This window comes from Lissotriton helveticus, chromosome 2_1, assembly GCF_964261635.1.
Source record: "Lissotriton helveticus chromosome 2_1, aLisHel1.1, whole genome shotgun sequence".
In the NCBI taxonomy this organism is placed as follows: domain Eukaryota; kingdom Metazoa; phylum Chordata; class Amphibia; order Caudata; family Salamandridae; genus Lissotriton; species Lissotriton helveticus.
Window position 1 is genome coordinate 2122689050 of NC_136059.1, and position 23340 is coordinate 2122712389.

The 23340-nt window shown below is 46.1% G+C and overlaps 1 protein-coding gene across 2 annotated transcripts in view; it reads left to right on the plus strand.

Moving 5' to 3' along the window:
- The window catches only part of WDR17 (WD repeat domain 17), a 953840-nt gene that overhangs the window by 871668 nt on the left and 58832 nt on the right, over positions 1–23340 (plus strand). For both annotated transcript variants that reach the window (XM_078677682.1, XM_078677683.1), the window contains exon 28: positions 16895–16993. In XM_078677682.1, the coding sequence (XP_078533808.1) occupies positions 16895–16993 (99 nt within the window). The remainder of the gene's footprint in view (positions 1–16894; positions 16994–23340) is intronic.

Genomic DNA, 23340 nt, shown 5'->3' on the forward strand with positions numbered 1-23340 from the left:
CGAGAGGAATCTGTAAAGTATTGGCCCCAGTATGGCAAAATAGCAATATCCCGAAATATGCAGAGAATGTGGTCAGAAACTGTATGGTGTGTTTGAAGTACAATCCCGGTAGGGGAACCCCAACTCCAGCTGGTCATTTTGCGCCTCCAACGTATCCGTTCGAGGTTTTGCAGCTCGATTTCATTCACATGGAGAGATGCAACAATCTGAAGTATGTGCTCGTTGTTGTTTGCGCTTTCTCCAGGTGGGTGGAAGCATACCCCCTTAAGGACAATACTGCCTTGTCAACTGCCAAAGCCCTTGTCAAAGAGTTCTTCCCGAGATTCGGCATGCCTAGAATCGTCTGGAGTGATAATGGAAGTGAATTCGTAGGACGCGTGATGAAGAGAGTGTGTGAGTGTTTAGGCATACAACAAAAGTTCCACTCTGCGAATCACCCCCAATCAGCTGGATTAGTAGAGTGCTACAATGGCACTTTAAAGCTCAAATTAGCCAAGATCCAAGCCTGTACAGGTCTTAAATGGCCTGACGCCTTGCCCCTAGCACTCTTGTCAACCAGAATGACCGTCCATTAGGACTTAGCCCCCATGAGATAGTGTTTGGCCGCCCAGCCAACGTCTGGGGCGTGCCAAGGCCAAAGAAACTCAGCGAAATAGAGCACCCCGTACTGCTTGACTATTTGTGCGAATTAACAACTAAATTGCGTGTTTTACACCAACAGGTTCACAGTTCCTCTCCGCCAGCCTCTGACGATCCAGGTCACTCCATCGAACCCGGCACGTGGGTCTTGGTGCGGAATTTCCAGCGCACAAACAACGGACAGCCGAGGTGGACCGGACCGTACCTGGTACTTCTTTCCACGAGATCAGCTCTTCGGGTCGAAGGCAAAAAGAACTGGGTGCACGGGACCCATTGTAAACGGGTCCCTCTGCCCCTTCCATACGACCAGTGGGTCAACGAAGGAATTGCCGACTCCGAGACAGAATCCATACCTCGCTTCATCCCTTTCAGCGATGCACGTTTAAAAGAAACTAGTACCGAAAAGGAGAGGGATCATATTTTACAAGGACTTGTGCCACCGTCAATGCAGTTGGACACTACCGAACCTGAGACATTGTTTGAAGACCACACCATACCTGGGAAACAACAATATAATCTAAGGTCAAGACAAAGAGACTAATAAAAAAAAAAAGCAAATTAATGTGATTTCCCTTCCCCCAAGAACTATTTTTTTGATTTTTTCAGCTCTCTCACTCTCAGGAAACTTGCTCATTTTTTGATTTTCGAACCGCCATCCGGTTCTGCTGCTAGGGTCGCGGTTGAAGTCTGGGGAGTGCAACTGGGGACGTCTAGGTCAACGGTTCTGGTTGGTCCAAGGGAGTTACCCCGGACTGAACAGAGCGCACTCCCTGGCAGAACCAACCTACCACCACGGGCAGCAACTAGAGGATGGAGTTTCCTAGGGTAAAGAGACCTACCAGACTCACGAACTTTGAAAGACAATTATGCACTGTACTGGCCAAAAGAAGGTTTTTGATAACATGTATTTTAATGTTGTGTAGCATAACGATGTTTTGACTGGTTATACTCTATTCGTATTCCAAGTTACTTTTTCAAATGACACCCGGCCACCGCCTCCTCCTACTATCTCTCCACACTACTTTCACCCTCTACCTGAACACGAGTCTGCCAGAAGACTCGAATTTGTAAATAACTCATTCATTCAACTTCTACACCAACACCAGTCCATAATGAACACATCGAACTGTTGGGTATGTGGACTCATGCCGCTAACGACTGATAAGGGTATCCCATACTTCATCCTGCCATTCAGTTATTATGGTTCTCTGTGGGCTTTCCAGACCATGTTCCTATTCGCCCTAGAACCACACCGACCCGTTCTACTGAAAGTGATTCCAGTAACAAGGCACTAGTAGCAGGGATAAGAAATATGAGTAGAGAGTTCGACACCTAGCTTACGATTCCCAAAGATGAACTCACTCCGTACACTCGTTGGAACGTAACTAAATATGGGGTTTACCTGAGTAAGAGCCAGTCAGCAAAGAAATCCCGCCCAGTTTGGATAGTACCCAACCGAGGTCACTTATGTTTACAAGGTATCGGCAGGGATCCCAAAGCACAATTAGAAAAGAGTATTTGCACGGAAACCTATGTGTTCGCTTCCCGAACTTCCCCTATACTATTAGCAGCCAAAGGCACGTATTTCGTCTGCCATGACCAAGCCTACACCTGGTTGCCCCCTGACTTTTCAGGTACATGTTTTATCTCATTTCTGCTGCCTCCCACCTACACGGCCAGAGCAGATTACCATCGGACAAGGACAGCTAGAGGGGTCGTGAGTAAAGACGACACCGCGGGTCAGGAATTCGCTGACTTCGCAAAGGGTTTCCTGCCATTTTGGGGGCCTATGGTGAACAGCAGGAATATTCGCCAGTTATCGAGGATAGTTGAATCCGCCGTGATTACAACGGCCGGAGCCCTTGGCAATTTGACGACCGAACTTCAGTCGGATCGACTTATGACCCTTCAGAACCGAGTTGCCCTAGATATCATACTCGCCGATCGTGGTGGTGTGTGTAGAGTGATCCAATCCAGTTGTTGCATTTTCATCCCTGATAACGCACCGACAGTGTACCAGGCCATCTCTAAGCTACACGAGATATCTGGTTCCCTTCACTTAGAAAAAAGGGACTGGTCCTTACTAGGGTGGTTCTGGGAACTGATCGCTACCTGGGGATGGAAAACACTGATCTTCATTGGGATAATCTTAGCACTTCTGTTTATGTTCTGCCTGTGTGTACAGTGCGCTCCTGCACTATGTGGCCTCTGTGCTACCTCATGTGTACGGAAGCCTGTGTCAAGGGACGAACTGAGCAACAGAATGATGCTACAGCAGCATCTCCACGAATTCCTTCATACAGATTTAGACTCGGATTAACATGAATTATTGCCTTATATGAGGGCAAAAGGAGGGTCTGTGGTTCTGAAAATTCTGGACCCTACTGTTGTCTCGGTATCGAGGTCCAATACCCGTGTCCCGAAACATCAACGTACCATGACGAATTTGGTGTCGACGAACCGATAATGATTAGGGCATCATTCCTATGCATTTGCGTCATGATCGAGACATGCTAACACCCCTGAATCGTAGTTTCCGTCCCGACCCCTCAGACTCCATTTTGTAAACGGTATCCATCTTGTGTCTTGCCCTCATGATAAGTCAATTAAAGGTCGAGCTTGATCTAAAAGGACACGTCCACCTTCCCTGACTCCCCCCCTGACCTGTCCCAACTGACTCCATCGCCTCCAGCCGAACCTGTTTGGGCAGCTCCTCGCCCAGTGGCCAAACACGATAGCATCAATGCACAACATACCACAAACCATTCACCGCGTACAGATCATGTTTTCTACACACATACACACCTGTCCACGCTCCCTGTTTATGGCCAGTTTTATGACTAGGAGGTGCCTTCTTTTATTGGGGTTTCACCGATATCTGATGGGAGTTCCGGGCCTGGCTAGGTAATCTATCACGACTTGGACATCTAAAATACGGGCTTGCCTACATGACTTCGCTCTTTTGTATTATTGTAGAAATATGTGTATAGCCATATCATAAACTCAAGAATTCTTGCTTGCAGCTATTATTTCTGTATATAAGGAGAAGGCTGGTTCTGTAAAAACGAACAGTCTCCTGAGAACACATGACCCGTGTTTGTCGTGCTTCTAGGACACCTGTTACTTGGTAGCTACCAATAAAACTTGATCTCTGACTGCGACTAGAAGACTCCGTGTTTCTGTGGTCCGGAACAGGGAGAACTCAGAGGTCTTCGGGTGTTATCCCCTGGCACCAAACGGGTTCCTAAAAACCCGTTACCTCAACACCACCCAGCTATCTCGGTTACACGAGAGCAGGTTGGCATGGAACTGTTGAAGCGGGCTGGCATAGACACACTAGGCGATGTATACAACAATGGCGGTTTTCAGACCCTGGACAAGCTACAGTACATCAGCAACCCGTCCTTACTTTTCAGTTTTAACTACTACAGGTTGCAAAGGGCGCTTAAGGAACACTATCCTACACACCCAGAGGAGTCAAAGACACTTGCACCATTACAACTACTCCTCACTACGCCCACAGCGTCTCACCTAGTATCCAAACTATACACAAGTATACAAGATGCTGTGGGTGGAAACACAGACAAGGCTAAGGACAAATGGAGTGCGAGCTTGGAGGCACCTCTGTCCGACGAAGAATGGGCTACCTCTTGTACACTTACCAGCATGTTGACACCAAACGGTAACCTCAGAATCATACATTATAAGTACCTACATCAGGTGTACTATACGCCTCAGAGACTATACAAATACGGTTTGAGGGAGGACTCAAAGTGTACCAGGTGTGAACAAGAGAATGCAGACTTCATACATCTGGCCTGGCACTGTCGTAAGGTAGCGGGATACTGGGAACAGGTTATACAAGTACTGAATGAAATGCTTGGGGCGTCCGTGTTATGTGAAGCGAAAGTCTGTCTATTGGGTATCGTTCTGCAATTGAAAGCGCTGAAGCGCAAATTTTGTGCTGTTGCACTGTTGTTGGCAAAGCGAAGGGTATCCCTCCACTGGAACAGCAGGAAAGGCCCGGAGGTAAAAAACTGGCTAGAAGACATGACGTATTGTCAAGACACACTGAATACATACGAAGAAGAGTTGCCGGTCAGATCTCGGCCCAGAGACTATTGGGGTTTCTTACGGGCCTATTTGCTGAAACATGGCGAGACAGAATCAGAATCAGATAATGGTTAATAGTTAGGTCTGATGGTTAACACATATAATGGAGCAAGGTATGGTAAAATGGTACTGAGGGGGGAGGATGCCGTGACACAGAGCACTTGTAGCTTGAAGAAGCTTATAATTTCTGTTGTATATTGTTAAGTTTAGTTACCTTATGCAGACAATGGGAAAAACAAGTAAGAACAATAACGTATTTGTAAGCGAGTATAGCACTGATCGGCGTTCCTGAGGTCTTCAATCATGACGCCGCCGGTCCGCTGGATGTCGGCTGATGGGCTGTGTACAACTAACATTCTTTCTCTCTGATGTGCAAGAAGACAGCCGGCCTGTTGAGGTTGTAGGCGAAACACATGTATTATTTTCTCTGGAAAGTGCAATAAACTTCTTACACCAAAAAAAAAAAATGGTATTGCTGGGTTTACCCGATTGGTACTTTTCCTTACAGCTGTTCAAATCAAAGTAGTGTTCTCCAAATGATGTCTAAAGATGATTTGATAGGCTCAGATTAACTCAGTGAGATATCAAAGAGAGTGTCTTGCAAAAAAACGTAAATACTGGCAAGTAGGTAGCCTGTAAGGCCGAAGCAAATATGAGGCTCTCAGGTTGTTACAGCAACCTGTCACCCTCAATTCTTTCATAGGTGCTGGGAGTGCACATTGGTACAGCTGTAGAGGATTTGGAGCAGAGCCACACTGTCCTCAGCTGCACTCTCAATTGCATTGATGCGTCTTGCACAACTGATTGAACTTCATGTTTCTCAGGAATGTGCTGCTAAATGTTGAGAACTATTCCAAAGTCCACAGTGCTCTCATTTCAGCTTCTGTGGTCTAAGCTGAAAATGTCTTTATTCCCTACTAGGACCTGGTCATCATAGCTACCACACACTTCCAGGCACTTAGTTGAGGGGCACCGTAAACACTTCCACTATTCGAATGACAAGCTTAAAATGCATAATTTTTTGGAGATGGAGGAGTGGAATGTGAATCTCCTAGGCACACAGTATTCAATCCTTCAACCTCTCTTGGAAAGCAAGTTGTCTATCCAAGAGGCCTTACTCAACAAATGGTACTACTGGACGCAACAGGTGATTATGAAATGTAGCGTTCAATTATTCACATTAAATTGGAGTCCACCAATAGACAGTTTTGTTTAAAGAACCCAAGACCCTCACCCACCAACCATGCTTCATCACAAGGTCTCCTCCACACCAGAGATAAATAATATTTTCTTGCTTAGGTGGGATCTAATACAGGAGCACTTAACAAGAGGTATTTCCTATTAGTTTGATAGAGTAGATGCTATCCCTGTTGCAGTGTCTTTTGTTAGAGGGAGTGAGACCCGTACACAGTTTCATTTTCCCAATGGAAGACTACCAAATAATTTTATTGTTGTCTCCAAAACCAACCTTTGCCATAAATCTCGAGCTTCTGAGGAAAGCTCTGAAGTTATGGAGAAAGTATATCTTGGAATGGGCCATTTCTAAGTCATTGAACACTAAGTGCCATTTACAAGTCATTTGGACACTAAGTAAATTCCCCTAGGACAGAATAGTCTTTCATGTACTTAATCTCCCTGTGATAGTGAGGGCATCTTCCTGAAAGTCAAAGTAACATTTTACCATAATGAGAAAAATATCTGGTGAATGGTGAAAAATAGGAAAATTTAATATTTGTGTAGTCTCTCCCTATATCAGACTAATGCAATTCTCAGCATGGCCATTTACAGCCTCTAACTCAAGCACTAGTTCAACTGCTATGCCTCCTTCCTCCTGGACTACTTCCATGAGATTGCCAGTTGATTTTCAACCTGGGCAAGAAAGCTGTGAACCAGAAACTGGTGATATTCAGGTGCCTTCTCAGTAAGGCCACCAGGACTACCAGGCACCACCACTGGACATGCAGCCTAGCTCAACGTAAACATCCTGAAGCTGAAAGCCCAGGAGAAAGCCATCAGCCCCCTTTTAAGGGTAAGAAACAGATTGTCTCACAACCTTTGAGGTCCTCTAATAGTGCAAAACAGCCATGGTCCCAGTTCAATTTTTAAGTGTCGTACAGCTGTCCGGGTTCCATGTCTTTTCTAGCCGCCAAAGGCCTTCCAGTTTTTGAAGGATTTGAGTACTCTTGAGCCGAAGCCCATCTTGGAAAGTCCTCTTCCTCTGAAACCAGGGTGGCAATGAAGAGATATGCCAATCTCTTAGAGCAAGGCTGTAGGACACATTAACAAGAACTCTTCCTCAGTACCTGTTGTACAATCAGATATTTTCATGCACATAGCCATGCTGTAGTTGATGCAGTCATCATGACTACAAAGGCTTTTCCACCAGTGCTGAGATCCAAGGAAGTGATGGTCTAAACATACAATACCCCTAACCTCCTTTCCATCAGGAAGCATGAGGACACTAACTTTCCACAGCTCTGTTAGCTGGCTTTTGCTCTGTCAGAGTTGGCATTAGTAGCTCAACACAAAGTGAATAATGATAGCGCCACAGTGGATAACCAAAACAGGCATCTCTACTCATCACAAAAGCAACAACTTTTCCAAGAAGTCCTCAAGTTCATTTCTAAGAGCAGACTTGATCTGTAGCACACATATTTTCTCCTCAGCAACTGCAGCAGAGGACCTGGTTCCCTAAAGGGCAACCTGAGAATGGACTGAATAGGAGCATTTCTGTATACTTCCTCATGACCCATCTTATTCTGGGAGTTCGCCACAACATCAGTTGGGAATCTTTAGTGTTGTCCTGCTGGTTCTGGCCTGCACTTGTCAGGTTTGCTACTTGGATCTACACCACCATTTGAAGAGAGACTATGTAGCCCTTTCCAAGGATAGAGATTTGTTTTCCATAGAGGAACGAAGAGTACCAGCCATACCTACCACTGTTCGGCTTGAGCGCTTGGTTTCTAAGGAGTTGACCTTTCAACACCTGCACCTCTAGTTCGATAACCTGGATGTGTTGTTGGTTGCCAGTGTATGCTCCACTAGAAAACAGTAAACGTGGCTGTGGTTCTTTCAATATGCATTAGCAAAGAACATCAGCATCCTATTTGCTCAGTTGGCAATGAAATGTCTTTTTGTGCAAGCTGGTTGAGTCACAGTTGCAAGTAGATAGACCACCTTATGGCCTTAGGAGCAGCATAAACTCATCTAAGCAATCATTTCCCACTGCTAATGGGGACATTAGGGGACATCTGATAAGCTTGATACATTTCTATCCTCTGGTACAGAACCCTACACCATCCCCTGAGAACTTGATTTGGATATACAAACCTTTGACATCCTGAAACCTAAAATGTCTTTTGTGGCCATTTTATGATGTATAGTGTGTAGCGAGCAACAAGCCCTTTGTGCTTCAGAGCCCTTGACAGTGTCTCTTAGGTACTGGATTGGTCTCTGGGCTCAGTCTTCCTTCATTTGAAACCACTGTTATTCATTTTGAATGAGACAATTGTTCTCTTGACATGTTTACGATATGTCCCCCTTTCTCCTAAGCTGAGAAGATTCTTCTAAACTTGGGCTTGAAGCACACATTGCACTTTTATCGGACTAAATCAGGTATCTGTGATAGTGTGACAAACCATTTGCTACATTTGGGGGCAAATCAATCAGCCAGGGTGCCTGCTATCCCCACCATTGCTAGCAGGCAACATCCTGTATCAGCCGCCGCTACACTCTAGGCAGCATCCGTCACATTCTCTAAGCGTGTGTTATTAGTGATGCATGCAGGTCGGCTACATGGATTACCCACACATATTCTGCAATGTAAAATTTATTTATTTTATTTAGGAAGTTTTCTATAGCGCTGTCAAGACTACGGAGGTAGCAGAGCGCTTTAAAGTAATAGAATGACAAAAATCTGTATAAACATATACATAACATAAACTTAAACATGAACATAACATATGTAAGGTATAAGCATTCAATGAGTGACATTGTAAGCGGAACATGGGTGAGTTGCCGAGCTTCTTTGGTTATGGGATTCACTGTAGTCACATAGTTCAGGGGTTGCCTGCTGACCCCGGTTATCCACAACCAAGGGAGCGGATCAGGAACAAGGATTTGAGTTGCCTTTTGAATTCCACAAAAGAAGGAATAGTTCTGATGTGCGGGGGTATGGAGTTCCAGATTTTGGGGGCGTTTCCAGTGAAGGAGCAGTCCGCTGTTCTTTTCTTTCTGGTTTTGGGTAGGATGAGCAGGAAGGAGTTAGAGCTTCTCAGATTCCTGGCTTGGCCTGCTTTTTTGAGTTTATTTGCCAGGTATTCGGGTTTGCCGGTATGGAGGGCTTTGTGTGTTAGGCAGGCCGTTCTGAAGTTACTACGCATTCCTACTGGGAGCCATTTCAGTTCCTTGAGTGCTGGGGAGATGTCATCCGATTTTTTGATGCCGGTAATCATTCTAGCTGCAGCATGTAGTGTTATTTTGATCGGTGCCAAGTTCGATTTCGGGATGCCTGTTAGGATTGCGTTCCCATAGTCTAGCCTTGACAGTACCAGAGATTGAGTGGCCAGTTTGAGATCCTTGTTAAGAATGTAGGGTTTGATCTTGTTCAACAGTCTGAGGTTAAGAAAGCACTTTTGGCTGCATTCTTGATGTGTTTTACCATGTTTAGTTTGGGGTCTATGATGATGCCGAGAGATTTAACAGAGTCGGCTAGAGTAAGATTTCCTTTAAGCGCATCGATAGCTTTTAGCCATTCGGTGATTTGAGGGTTGTCTTCCTTGTTCGAGATGAGGAGTGTCTCAGTTTTGTCTGGATTCAGTTTCAAGTGATTGTTTGTCAGCCATTGTTGAACATCTTTCAGGACATCATTTAGTCTATGTATGTCAGTGAGAGAGGAAGTTTCCAGATAGATTTGTGTATCGTCCGCGTAGAGGTGAAAGCGGATGTTGGCTTTTCTGAGTAGCTTGGAGAGTGGTTCCATATAGATGTTAAAGAGCTGAGGCGAGAGCACCAAACCTTGGGGGACGCCCTTATTGACCTGTTGGATTTCGGAGGTGAAATTCTTGATTTTTATTATTTGTGTTCGGTTGTGTATGAATGAGGAGAACCAATTGAGAACTACTTCGCCGAGGCCAGCTCTTTCTTGAAGAGCCTTGGTGAGGAGTTTGTGATCCACCGTATCGAATGCTGCAGAAAGGTCAAGGAGAATGAGGAGGCAGCATTTGTCATCTATGATGTTCAGCATCGCTGTTTCTGTGCTGCATCCTTGTCTGAAGCCAGACTGGAGGGGGTCTAGGAGATTGATGTTGTCCAGATGATGAGTCAGTTGCAGGAGTACACAGCGTTCCAATGTTTTGGCTAGTAGAGGGAGGTTAGATATTGGTCTGAAGTTGTTCAGGTCTGTTGAGTCAAGACCTGTTTTTTTCAGCAGGGGGGTAACTTGCCCAATTTTTAGGCAGTCAGGGACCACTCCGTTTTTTAGGGAGCTGTTTATGATGTTGCCCCATATAGGCGCAAGAGAGTGTTTCATTTTCATGAGTAGTGAGGGAGGAATGGGGTCAGAGATATGAGCTGATGGTTTGGAGGACGAGATCAGCGAGATTATCTCTGCGTCTGGGACGGGGCAGAAGCTAAGCCAAGGGGTGCTCAAAGAGCCGGGAGAGAGAGCCTGAGGAGCAGCCGAACTGGTCTTCTTAGGGTGTGAATTGTTGGGGACAAGTGAAAGTTCAATTTTTGTGATCTTTTCGTTGAAGAAGTGGGCGAAATTGTCGCAAAGATCTTTGGACGCTAGCATAGAAGAAGACAGTGGTTTGGACGTTTGTTGCCTGATGATGCTGTAAAGTTCCTTCGGTCTATTTTTGGCTTTGTCCAGAGCCTCGCGGAAGAAGCTGGATTTTTTGTTTTTGATGTGGTTGTTGTATTTCCTTCGGGCTGCTTTCAGTTGATCACGAAGGATGGCCGTTGGGTTGTTTCTCCACTTTCTTTCCTTGGCTCTTAGAGTTCTCCTTTCTGCGTTGAGGTCAGCGTTGAACCACGTTCTGGAAGGGATAACTCTGCTTCTTTTGAGCTTTAGTGGCGCAAGTTTGTCGAGTATGGACACTAGCTCGGAGTTGTAGCAGTCGATGAGCTCATTGGTGGAAAGGTGCGCTTTATTGGCCGGAAGAAGAGAGCTTAACTGATCATCCAGGATATCCAGGGGTATTTGAGAGAGGTTTCTTGTCCATTTGGGAGGGTCTTGGGGGGGTTTATGTGAGGTAATGGGGTGATTGATATGAAAGAGGATCATGTGGTGGTCTGACCAGTCGACGGGAAGGATGTGGTTTATCGTGATTGATTTCTTTTGTGAGATTATAGCATCCAGTGTGGCTCCTTTGTAATGAGTCTCCTCGGTGCAATGTTGTTGCAGGTTGTTATCATGAAGGAGGCTGGATAACGATTGGATTAGGGGATTGTGTGTCTCATTCCAGCGAAGATTCAGATCCCCAAGAATTAGGTTATTGGAGTCGCGGAGTGCGCCTTGTGCAATCAGGTCGGAAAGTTGTTCTCCAAAAGTTTTTTTTTTACGTGGGGGGTGGTAGAGCAGGTGACACCATAGAGAGTCTTTGTCATTGGTCTTGATGATGGTGGATAGGCATTCGAATGTATCGTAGTCAAAAGAGGTGGTTTCCGAGATGTCCAGGCTGTCCTTGTGGATGATAGCCACCCCTCCTCCCCTATGCTCTATCCTGTCTTTCGTAATGAGGGAGAAGCCAGGTGGTACCAGCAAGTAAAGGCAGGAAGGGGATATCTTATTTAGCCAGGTCTCTGTGAGGAACGCAATGTCAATACCGTGAGTGAGGATGGCTTCAGCTAGTTCTGTTGCGTGCAGTGAGGCCGATCTACAGTTGATTAGCAAGCAATTGGAGAATTGCTCCTGATTGCTGGCCGATTTATCTTTGATCTCCCTAGGTATGGCGGTGAGGACCGGGTATCTCTGAGGTTTCGTGCTGGGAGGGACTTTCCGGTGACCTGTGATTACTTGGATTTTGGATTTGGGAGAGTCTAAGGCGAGGGTGTTGTATGTGGCGGCTAGTAGGGCTGCTTCGCTGTGTGACATAGGTGCTGCTGATGTTAAAGGCCTTGAAGTCAAGTGTTTGGTGTCTGATAGGGGGTTTGGAGGAGTGTGGGAAGGAGTATGAGTCTTGGACCTAGGGAAGGGGTCTCCGGTTTTTGCAGTCTGCTGTAAGCAGGATTCCGAGATCTTGAGGGGGGGATAGTGAAGCTGGGTACTAGAGGTTTCTGTGGGCCTAGGAGAGCTGTTAGCGTTGCCGGAGTGAGCCGTCAGCGGGGGGCATTTGGAGGGTCTGCGGGCTATACCTGTGTTAGAAAGGATCTCCAGTAGGTCCTGGGTGATTGTGACAATCTGGTTTTCGAGAGCCGCGAGGCGTTGTGACACAGAGTTGAGGGAGGGGATGGGGGTATCTGGGGTAGCGCCAGGTGTGTTGCGGTTCGGGTTGGGGTGTTGAGGGGTCCGGGGAGAGGACGGGGGAAGGGGAGGGGAAGGTGCAGGGGAGGACTTTGAGTGACTGTGAGCTGGGATGGGACTCGAGGGGAGGGGGGTTCCTGAAGGCGGAGGAAGGGGAGGGGAAGGGACAGGGGGAGGCTTTGAATGACTGTGAGCTGGGATGAGGCTCATGGGATCAGGTTGAGGGATCAGGGTGCGGTTGATGGGATCAGGTTGAGGGATCAGGGGAGAAGGCGGGGGGAGGGGAGGGGAAGGGACAGGGGAGGGCTTTGAGTGACTGTGAGCAGGGATGAGACTCGAGGGGAGGGGGGTTACTGAAGACGGAGGACGGGGAAGGGAAGGGACAGGGGGAGGCTTTGAGTGACTGTGAGTTGGGATGAAGTTCGTGGGGCGTGAAGTTCCTGGAGGCGAGGAAGTATTGTCAGTGGGGGGATGAGGGAGGCGGTAACTGGGGGAGGTGTGGCTGTTGGAAGAGGGGATTGAAGGAGGGGTTGGAGTTTCCTGTTGCGGCTGATTGGTAGTAAATGCCCGTTGTGAGACAACGGGGCCAGGGGGGGCATAGCAGGCAGGAAAGATATCACGGAGGAGAGGATCATAGTCTTCTCTGTTAGTAGTGAGGGAGGGCGGAGAGGGGGTTGCGGCGTGGTGAGGTAGGGTTGGGGAGGTTGATCTTAATGTGGGGAAAAGGACGTCGAAGGCTTCAAGGTTCTCGTTATTGGCCTGGATAAGGACCGTGCCGTTGGTGTAGATGGTCATCGTAGTGTAGCCTCTACCGACCGATCTAAAAGGGAGTATAGTGGTAAATTTGCAGCTATGGGGAGTGGATGTGGTTTTGGCGATAAGCAGATGCGTTCTGATCATGGAGATCCAGTAATCAGGTCTCTCAGTATGGAATATAAGGTCCATCTTAGTCGGACCATTTGCAGACGAGTGGTAGATGTCTGTGATTAGGGTTTCCCTATGTTGACGGATAAGTTTCTGTTTGAAAGAGCTTCTCGATTTAGTAGAGAGGAGGGAGGGGAAGATGATGGTGAAGGAGTTACGGCTTTGGGGTTTCAGGTGGGTAGATAATACTTGAGGGGGAGTGGAAGGTCGGTCTGGAGCCATCCTGAAGGTAGTGAAGGGCGTGAGAGTACCTTCGTTAAGTTACGGTGTTGCGCTAGGTGACGCGACTCACCAAGGTTGTATCTGGTGTCCGCGAGCAGGAGAGTCCTTGAACACAGCCAAATTGTAGACGATCCAGCATCAACTAGAGGATTGCGGGGAGGGTGATGTTGACAGCTGAAGATGGCTCCGGTACCTGTACGTTTCGCTCTGGAGGTGTCCTGGGGTCACGGGAAGGCAGGGGAGCGTCGATCACGTTAACATGTGATCGGGCAGACAGTCCCTGCTTTCCGATGGCGTGAGTCAGGCTGCACTATGTTCTGCAAAACCTATACCCACATAACGTGATATTCACATTCTCCATCACCTTTCTGCTTCTAAGGTGCTTTGGAATCTATACACAAAATATGTAAGGGGTTGGAGCAAGAAGACAATTGTAGGATCATGTTTCTTTTTCCAGTGCTTAATTTAAGCCAGTGGTTTCCGGTGCTCAGCACCGGCACTTATGACAGTCTGCTGTTAGTCTAAATTAGAGATGAACACAACAGCTGGATGTGGCGTTGGATGTGGCTTTTTCTCATGAGGACGCAGGGGGCCCTGTGGTGAGGCCTGCTGCACAAGAGTACGGCTGAGGTTTCTTTTTGGACACGGGGGTGGTGCGGTGGATAGCTGCGTGGGAAGCGCCACGAGGAGCAGAAGAAGTCTGGTTAAACCAGACCTTCTTCGGAGGCAAATTATGCAGAGTAAGGTAACACATTTTGTGTTTGCGTTATTTCTTTATCTCGACATATTTAGACATGTAACCACTGTTTGGGCAAAGAGTTCACCACATTGGTGCCAGTTTAACACACAAATACAGTAATAAGCAACTTAAAGGTAACAAGTCAACCTTTGAGTAGTGTCTTCTACTGCACGACAACACATGTAGCCCCATTTGTTGTACATTTTTATCCGTATGAGCTATAAACAATTTTTAATAAAAGTTGCAAATGATGTCCCAGATATTGGATTATGTGGTAAATGTGGCAAATCAACATTTATGGGGAAAATTCCATGGCCACAAAATCATTGACTGTCTCCTACCACATAGAACTCAAGTTTACCTATTCCCTGCATGAGTAGTTTATCAAGTCCAGGTATTTTTTGTTGCATACATTGATTTGCTGTCCTTTTAATTCACTATAAATCCAGGACTACTAGTCCCACAATCCAAAGAAAATACCAGGACAGAATGAACCGGAAATATTGAGAACTTTTATAACACACCAGCACAACTAAACCAGAGAGCAAACAATTTGCGTGTAGTATTCAGTAGTTGAAAAGGTCAGGATCAAGCTACCAGTTGGCTTTGTGTTTACAGTGACATTTTTGTGTGTGTTGCAAGTAAAGATGCGTTTTCTTTATATATTTTTGTCAGAATGTGCGTGGTAAGGGGAGGAAGACGGCTTAACCCTTGGGTGCCAGATGTATAAGAACAACGGTACCAGTTTGTTACAGCACTTTGATGTCAGTCAGGGATGTATAATGCCCTTACAGCATTTGAAGGTCATGCCAAGTGGCCTTTTAGTATTTGTCGACTAGCTTGAAGATAGACTTCTGACACAAGCGCACTTGCAAGAGTCTGAAGGTGGACATGAGACAATACAAAAATAATCTAAAGAAAGGATGTCTGCCACTGCGAAAAATAAACAATGTCCCACTGCCGATGACGAAATAACAAACTAAGAAGCCCATTAATTGGATGTTATGTTTACCAGCGGACACCCCTTGAACCGGAAGAGCAACATTTTGTGACCAGCCATTTTATGCGAAAACTGTATGACCTTGTCTGAAATAACGGCTACGAAAAAGGACTGTGGGCACTATTAAGGAGGGTGTCTGGCGACATGATTAATGGTGTTGGGTTTCTTAATGTCACCTGAATCTAAAAATGGCCATATAAGGGCATTATAGCAAAGGTCTTCTGGGACTGATTTAATATATACACTTCCAGGTGTTCCCTGTCTCAGCGCGAGGCACCCAGGGTTCAGTCTGTCTCGGGTTAGCTGCATTTTGGCTCTTGTGTGGCCCTCCCAGGACAGTGATGCTTTATTTTTCACAGACATGGGCACCCTGCAATAAAACACACTTTTGGAAACAACCCGAGCCCTATTCTGGACAAAACGTACCTGTGCAAAATCAGTGTGCCCACCCATGGTCAAAAAGGAAGATTATCCTGGAGTCCCCACTACTACCCCTCTTCTATCCTCTACTACCCCTCTTATACCCCTCTATCCCTCTTCTACCCCTATTCTACACCTATTCTATCCCTCTAACCCTCTACCCCTCGTCTATCCCTCTTCTACCCCTCTTCTACCCCTCTACCCCTCTTCTACCCACTCTAACTAGCAAAAACACTGTGTCACGGCAGCATCACTCAGCAGCACCACAGCATCACTCAGCAACACCACAGGATCACTCAGGGCCAACACAGCATCACTCTACACCACCACAGCATCACTCAGCGCAACCACAGCATCAGTCAGCACCACCACAGCATCACTCAGCACCACCACAGCATCACTCGAGGCTACCACAGCATCACTCAGAACCACCACAGCATCAATCAGAACCACCACAGCTTCACTCAGCACCACCACAGCATCACTCAGGGCCACAACAATATCACTCAGTGCAACCACAGCATCATTCTGCACCACCACAGCATCACCCAGCACCATCACAGCATCACTCAAGTCCACCACAGCATCAGTCAGCACCACCACAGCATCACTCAGCACCACCAGAGCATCACTCAGCAACACCACAGCATCAGTCAGCACCACCACAGTATCACTCAGCACCACCACAGCATCACTAAGGGCCACCACTGCATCACACAGCACCACCACAGCATCAGCTAGAGGGGATTCAGAATGTTGTGATTTTGTGTCGCAAAATACTGTAACGTCTCCACATTTTACGGATCAAAATCTAAGGAATACAAGCATTGGCATAGCCAATAGGGCTTGCCTTTGGGACATTATAACTGTTTAGCCATGCAACGGTTGATGTTGTTGCACAAAGGATATTGTGCTGCATAAATAAATACTTATAAGATCCCAAAAGCGAGACCTATTGGCTATGCCAATGCTTGTTCAAGTTGAATTGAACTAGAGCACAAGCATACATGCAGCGATGGAGGGGATGCGGTCTATGAGGTATGAAAGTGTACTTGGTACTAACACAAAAAGATCTGTGATGAATCAGTTATAAAAGCCGTTTCCTGTCGCACCAGTAGGAAAACCAACACATCTCGTGAATTCAAAGGTGAGTGCGACATCAACCGTACCGTTTATCTTGGACAGTCAGTTTACCAGCAGCGTCTCTTTTTACCCAAAAATGCTCTATAGAAATGATGAATTTCTTGTACTTCAGTAATAATTTCTATGTTATGAAAACAAAACATATTTTACAGCTTATGGTATAATAAATGTATAAAGAACTGTTTTCTGTATTTAAAACATCACACATTCTCCTCTTCTTTCTTTCTAGTCAGCTTTTGAAACGTCGTGAGGTGTCAGTACCCCTGCAAATTGAGCAACTGTCTGTTGAACTGGATGCATGGAGGGCTTGCACCCAGTTAGTGAACAAGTGAGTGCAAAACACATTTTAGCACACTATGTAAACTACTTAATACATTGATGTAAAACCTTTCTGTTGAATGTCATGATTTTGTTAGACAGTTTATGCACGTCAATTAGAATGAATAACAGAATGTCGAAGAATATGTTTCTATAAGAAGTACAGAGAGAAGTAATGTACACTTGCCATTACAAAAATCAATACTTAATGTTACTGGAAATGTATGGAACCTCGAGTTACAGAATTTTCTGTTCACAACAGCAAATTTTGTTCATGTGTCCAACTCCTTTAGACTCCAAATATGTAGATGATCAGATATGAAAATACACAACTTAAAGTTTAAGCCATAGGAACTACATATATTGAGAGTACTCTTGCCTATTTATTTATTCCATACGATTTGTTCCTAATGTTCAGTACTTTTCATTCCTTTTATCAACATCTCATTAGGATAGGAAACTGTGTTGTGGTTAAATTTTTGATTATTTATTTGTATTTATTTAGTGTATCTTATATAGCGCACAGATACCCCAACGGGGTGTCCCGGCGCTTCTGTGTATTTGCTGAGTCTCACTCGTAGGAAATTTTAACAGAAAAGGAATGTTTTCAAGGCCTTACGAAAAGGCAACTCCTGAATCTGCCTGATGGAATTAGGCAGTTTGTTCCATTGGTGGGAAGCGCGAACCTGAAAGGTTTTTCCACCATAACGTTCTTTTTTAAATCTCGGGGTACACAGCAAATTTTTTGAGCTCGATCATAGATGTCTCGCATTGCTGTAGGGGCGGAGACAGGAAGAAAGATATACGGAGCCCTTTCCCTTGATTGCGCGGTGTGCCAGGGTGAGTGCTTTGAATTCTGCCCTTTTTTGAATTGGCAGCCAGTGAAGCTTTCGTCGATAAGGAGAAATATGCTCCCGAAGGGAGATGCCGCAGACCAGCCGGACTGCAGCATTCTGGACTGTCTGTAACCGATGGCAAAGGCCTGAAGCAAGGCCAAGGTACAGACTGTTGGCATAATCCAAGTGAGAAGTTATTAATGCCTGGACAATAATTTTATTTATTTATTTATTTAGAGTACTATTTAACTCAACTAAAGCTTTGTATTAGCAGACTAATAACTTGATGTTTACCATAGAAATGGTCTAATATTCCCCAAACATCAAAGTGGTACTCAGCGGGTGCAAAGGTAGTCCTCAGTAAATGTTTCTGTCCTTTCTGACTTTTTCATGACTATGTGACAAATGGTCTCAGATAGATATGGATATTAATATGGAAGAGGAGTGTTCCTCCCAAATGTATAAATGCAATCTGGTTATTTCATAGCACACTTCATATAGAATATCTGCTCCACCACAGAGGCAATAGCACAAGCAGCAGGCAGTTCCTCTGAGAAATGTGTTTTAAATTCAAGCAGCACTGAACCCTGTTAAAGTGAAGAACAAAATACCATAATTCCCAAACTAATTTAGAAACTCAAGCACAATTCACTTAGGAAACAGACATCAAAGCAATAAAAATCATATAAGGGTTACCTGCGATATATATTTTTAAGTTTCTAGGGTAAAAAAGTGCAAAGGAACATCTCTAATTTAAAGTCACACTTCACAGTTAGCTGGGACCTATGCTTAATGTGAGGCTTAGCATGATCGCTCGTAGTTTGGGTAAGCAAAGCCTGTCACATGGGTCAAAGTTTTTACTATGGAACATACAAAGTCCTCCAGTGGGGCTAGGTAGGGTGCTTAATTTGTCTAGGGTCCCTCAACGTCACTTATGTTTTTTTTGGGCTCCCACTTAAGCCATTAGTTTTGGTGCAAAAAGCTGTAATCAGGTCAAAGGACGATGTAGTAGCCACTGATGTTGATTTGCTGCTGTGGTAAATTTGCCACCTCACCCCTGTTCAAGATTGTAAGTTTTGAATTAGTCCCTTTTGTGTTTTGGGGGGTTTTCAACCTCCAGTGGGTCAAGGCTGGAAGCTGTAGCCTACCAGGACTTAACAAGGCTGCATACCTTCATCACGAGGTCCCACTGAAACATTTTTCTGCAAAACGCTACAAGCAGGCTTAATTTTTGAGTCAGGGGTAATGGGTTGGCCGCACAGGGAAGGCAGTAGATAGGTGGGGCTTATGGGAAACGGGAGGTTTCAGTTTGTTTGTCGAGCACTTGCATGGAGGTGTGAGAAGGAAGAGATCAGCTGTTTTAAACGCTAGAAATAGTGTCCATCAGAAAAAGCATTTGAAACCAATGAGGAAATAAGCAGCCTTTTATATGACTTTTGAAAGGAATGGGAAATTGAATAAATGGAATGAATACACGGATTTACATGGATTAAAAATGGATGATTACATTGATAACGAAATTTGCTGAAGATTTTTTGCATTGGATGTGCGACAGGCAGATGGAGCTCACTGTAGCTCCACATATTCAGAAATATTTCATTTACGCAGTGGGGCAAGGCGCAGCGCTGGTCTGCACGCATACTGTGTTGCTTCGGAACATCTTGAAAATACTTATTAACAAACATATCAGGTTTGTATCCTGTCATCCCCACATTGATATTGTTTCACATGTTGCCACATTCCATATGTTGCCCTCCATTTTAAATGTGTGCTGCGTACTTTTGTCATACCTAGTCTATCCCTCTGTAAGGACAAATCTTTGGTGGTGTAGCACATCGTTCTCGTGCATCTAAAAAATAGCTGAGGTACTGTTCATTCTTTTCATTTCTGTACAACTTGGTTGCCTTTCTTGTGAGCCCAAACTATCCCCAGATGAACAGCGTGACAGATACTGTCTTTGTACTTGCAAATATTTTTCACAAGAAATAATGGGGAGATAAATAAGGGTGGAGCCAAAGATGATGCAGATATTTCCTTCGAAAAATGGGTAGTTTAGAAGCGGAGAGTATTGGGAGATACAGCAGAGCATCAATGGTGAGCCTGGAAGAATACAATGTTGCTTTTTATACATGATTAAGATGTTGAGACTAGAAAGACCTCTAGGAGGGGACAGAATGTTAGAAATAGAGCTCTGAAGTGGAGAGGTAGAGGAGCATAAATAAATAAAAATTGATGGGTTGTTCTCATAGAAATGGTATTACTATGACAGGATTGTAGATGAAAGGCAGGTTTAAATAGAGAAATGTAAGATGACTTAGAGTAATGCTGTTAAAAATGGGGATTTCCGGTTGGCTAAGGCTTGCGCCAAAGCCAGGCAGAAACCACCACTCTAGTCAGGGCAAGGAAGTCACCCGCCAAAGATAACCCCTGCTCACCCCTTGGAAGCTTGGCACAAGCAGTCAGGCTTATCCCGGAGGCGATGTGTAAAGTGTTTGCGCGCGCACCCAGCTACAACACCCAAGGCCCACCACAAAGGAAACTCCACACAAGGTTATATATACAAATTGCCTTTGTATTATACCAAACACATTAGATAATAAACAGACACTTTACAAGGTGGCACAGGCACAGGCAGAATTTACAGGGGATTATATATACAGGACAGGGCCATGTGGGCCACTGTCAGGAATAGCACTTGGTAGAACTAGCACTTTTCTGGAAATAGCACTTTGTAGGACTAGCACTTAGAACATAGAATAATTGTAGCACCAAATAGCAAATGTAGCACACAACCAGGAACCACTGGTAAATGGTAAGTACACACTACGCAATCCTAAACACCTTAGGCAAATATCACTCAGGGAACCATGAACTCCCTAGTATAACTATACTAGGTAAAACAACCTCCTAGGCATAAAAATACATTTAGGGGTATAGGCAAAAAGGCATTGCATATTATGCAGAAATCACATTAGGTAGGTCATCACAGTTGCACCAAAAAGTACACAGAACTGACCCCAGGCCAACCTGGCCTCTCAGGGGCTTACCGGCCCAATGTCCAGAATGTCTGGGCCGGCTGCGCAGGCAGCCAAATAAGAATGCGCAAAAGTTCTCAGGGCCTAAACGGAGCAGCTGCCCACTAAGTGCTGGGCAGCTGGGAACTGTGCCTGGCACCAGCGTGCCTCCTGGCTTTCTTCTGGGATCTCACATAAACAATAGGGCCCAAAACAACGTGGGAGCCTTGCAGGCTCTATGACCAAATCAGCCTCGTGGGCTCTAAATAAACAAATGCCCCCAGGTTGGAGCCACGGGGCTCTGTAGTGCCAGGAAAATTCTGCCACTACTGTGGGAGCGGCCCGCTGCCAGCTGGGGCCACTCTACCACTAGAAATGCCCGAGTGATCGTTGGAGCCCGGCAGGCTCTAAAAAAATAAACAATGCCACCGTTGTTGGAGTCCCGCTTGGGGGACTCGAAATAGCCAAATGCCCCCTGGAGCCTCGTGGGCTCTAAAGCATAAATGCCCCCGATGTTGGAGTGGTCCGCTCACTGGTGGGACCACTCGGTATCTCGCTGGAGCGGCCCGCTATCAAGTGGGGCCGCTCAAATGAACACGCCGGAGCAACCCCCAGACCCCGTGACGCTCACGGGCTGCTCTTCTCTCTGGCCCGCACTCGCTCCTCTCTGGCAGCCCTCCGCAGCAGCCACGCAGGCGGGGTGGGCACCCGTCTGCCTCCGTTCTCCTCACACGGGCTCTCCTCCGGCAATGGCGGCGTGCGCGGGACTTCCTCACGCAAACCGGAATTCCCGCAAGCCGCCAGGCGGAAGGACGTCTGACTTCCGGTTTCTCACGCTCCCCGGTACCCGAGCCGCGGTGGTGAATTTCTTGAGGCAGACGAGGGGTAGGCTCCCTCTTAAGTTAAAATATAAGCGTGGCAAAAGCAACTGCAGCAGCGGGGTGGGCACCCGCAATAGTACTAAAAATCGGCAAATAAGCGGGGTAGGCATCCGCGCCAAAATCAGCACTTCTGCGGCAGGCAGTGCGGGGTGGGCACCCGCGCCTCAAAACTCGGCAAAATACGGGGTAGGCACCCGTGTATTGTAAATAATGCAGACGCAGGGTGGGCACCTGCGCTCTGAAATTAAGAAAAGGGGGGGGGTCCCAGGCAGCCTCTCTGCCCTGCAGGCCCCCAGCAGTCCTCCTAGGATGAAAAGCAAAGCGCTCCCAGGTGCTATAGGCAAAAGGAAGTCCAGGAAAGTTTTCCAAAAGTCCTTAGGAAGGCAGGGGAGGCAAAGGCTGGACCCAGTGGCCAGCTCACAGGGCCCTCCAGGTAGGGATGCAGTCCCTAGTGGCGGTATTCTCCTGGCGCCCAGCAGCAGCAGGCCCCCTCTCAGGTCAGGAACAAGAGAACCTTTTGCAAGGGGTCACATCCCCTTTTTATACACCTAAATCCTTTGTCTAGGCTGCAGGGTTAAGGGAAAAACCAGTTGCAGCTGGTTTTGGAGCACTCTGTTGTGCTCAGCCCCTCTTCCCATTCACTGGACAGGCTAGGGTCATCAGTCGCACCACAGGGGGCGGAGCCAGCATTGTGTAGGGAAAGCCCAGCCCTATTCAGGTCCCAGGTGCACTCCTCCCACCCATCTGGCTGTTAATCTCTCTATTCACCACCGGGGCAGACCCATCCTGATTCATGGAGCCAGGCACACCAGCCAGCTCCAGCTAATCCCAAGCCAGACAGGGAATGAATTCACCTTTACTGCACAGACAGGCCAACTTCTAGAAGTGGCACTTCCACACGAGACACATTAAAGCCGCACACATCATCGCGCAGCATTTAATCACACAAGTCTGCACATACCAAACTCGACCCTGCCCTCCCCACACATCAGGAACTAACATGGACACATACATTCCCCATGCATTCCTACGGCAGGGCAGGCCGATCTTACCACACGCACTCAGAGTGCGCACGCATTTTACACTGGGACACAGTGAAAGTGCGCAGAAGCCAAAAACAACTAACACCAGGTCACAATTAAAAGCAAAACGTTTAGGGGTGAACCTGACAGAAGGGTCAAGTCCAACAAATGCCAATAGGATTACTAAGAAGAGAATCTGGAGATCACAGTATCAAAACAGTCTAAAGCAAGAAAGAGTGTTAACATGAATCACATGACCTATTGAATCAAAAGCAAGGGACAAGTCTAATAAGATAAGGAGAGAACACAAATTAGCATGACAAGAGGTAGAGGTTTTAAAGAGAGTCATGAAATCGTGCAGTGTGGGTTCAATTCACCTGTGGAAAGGGATTAGAGAGGAGGAACAAGGGAGATTAATTTTTTTTACTTTGAATAGGATCCAAAGAAGAAGAATAACAGCATCCCAGAGTAGTTCTAGAAAGATACCTTACAGTAGAGAAAATTGAGAAGGGAGGTTAGATGGAAGAAACTCAAAGAATAGATTATGAGAAATTAGAGAAGACTCCAGTCTGGTGGAGCTGCATTAGTGTTTGTCCATTTGTGG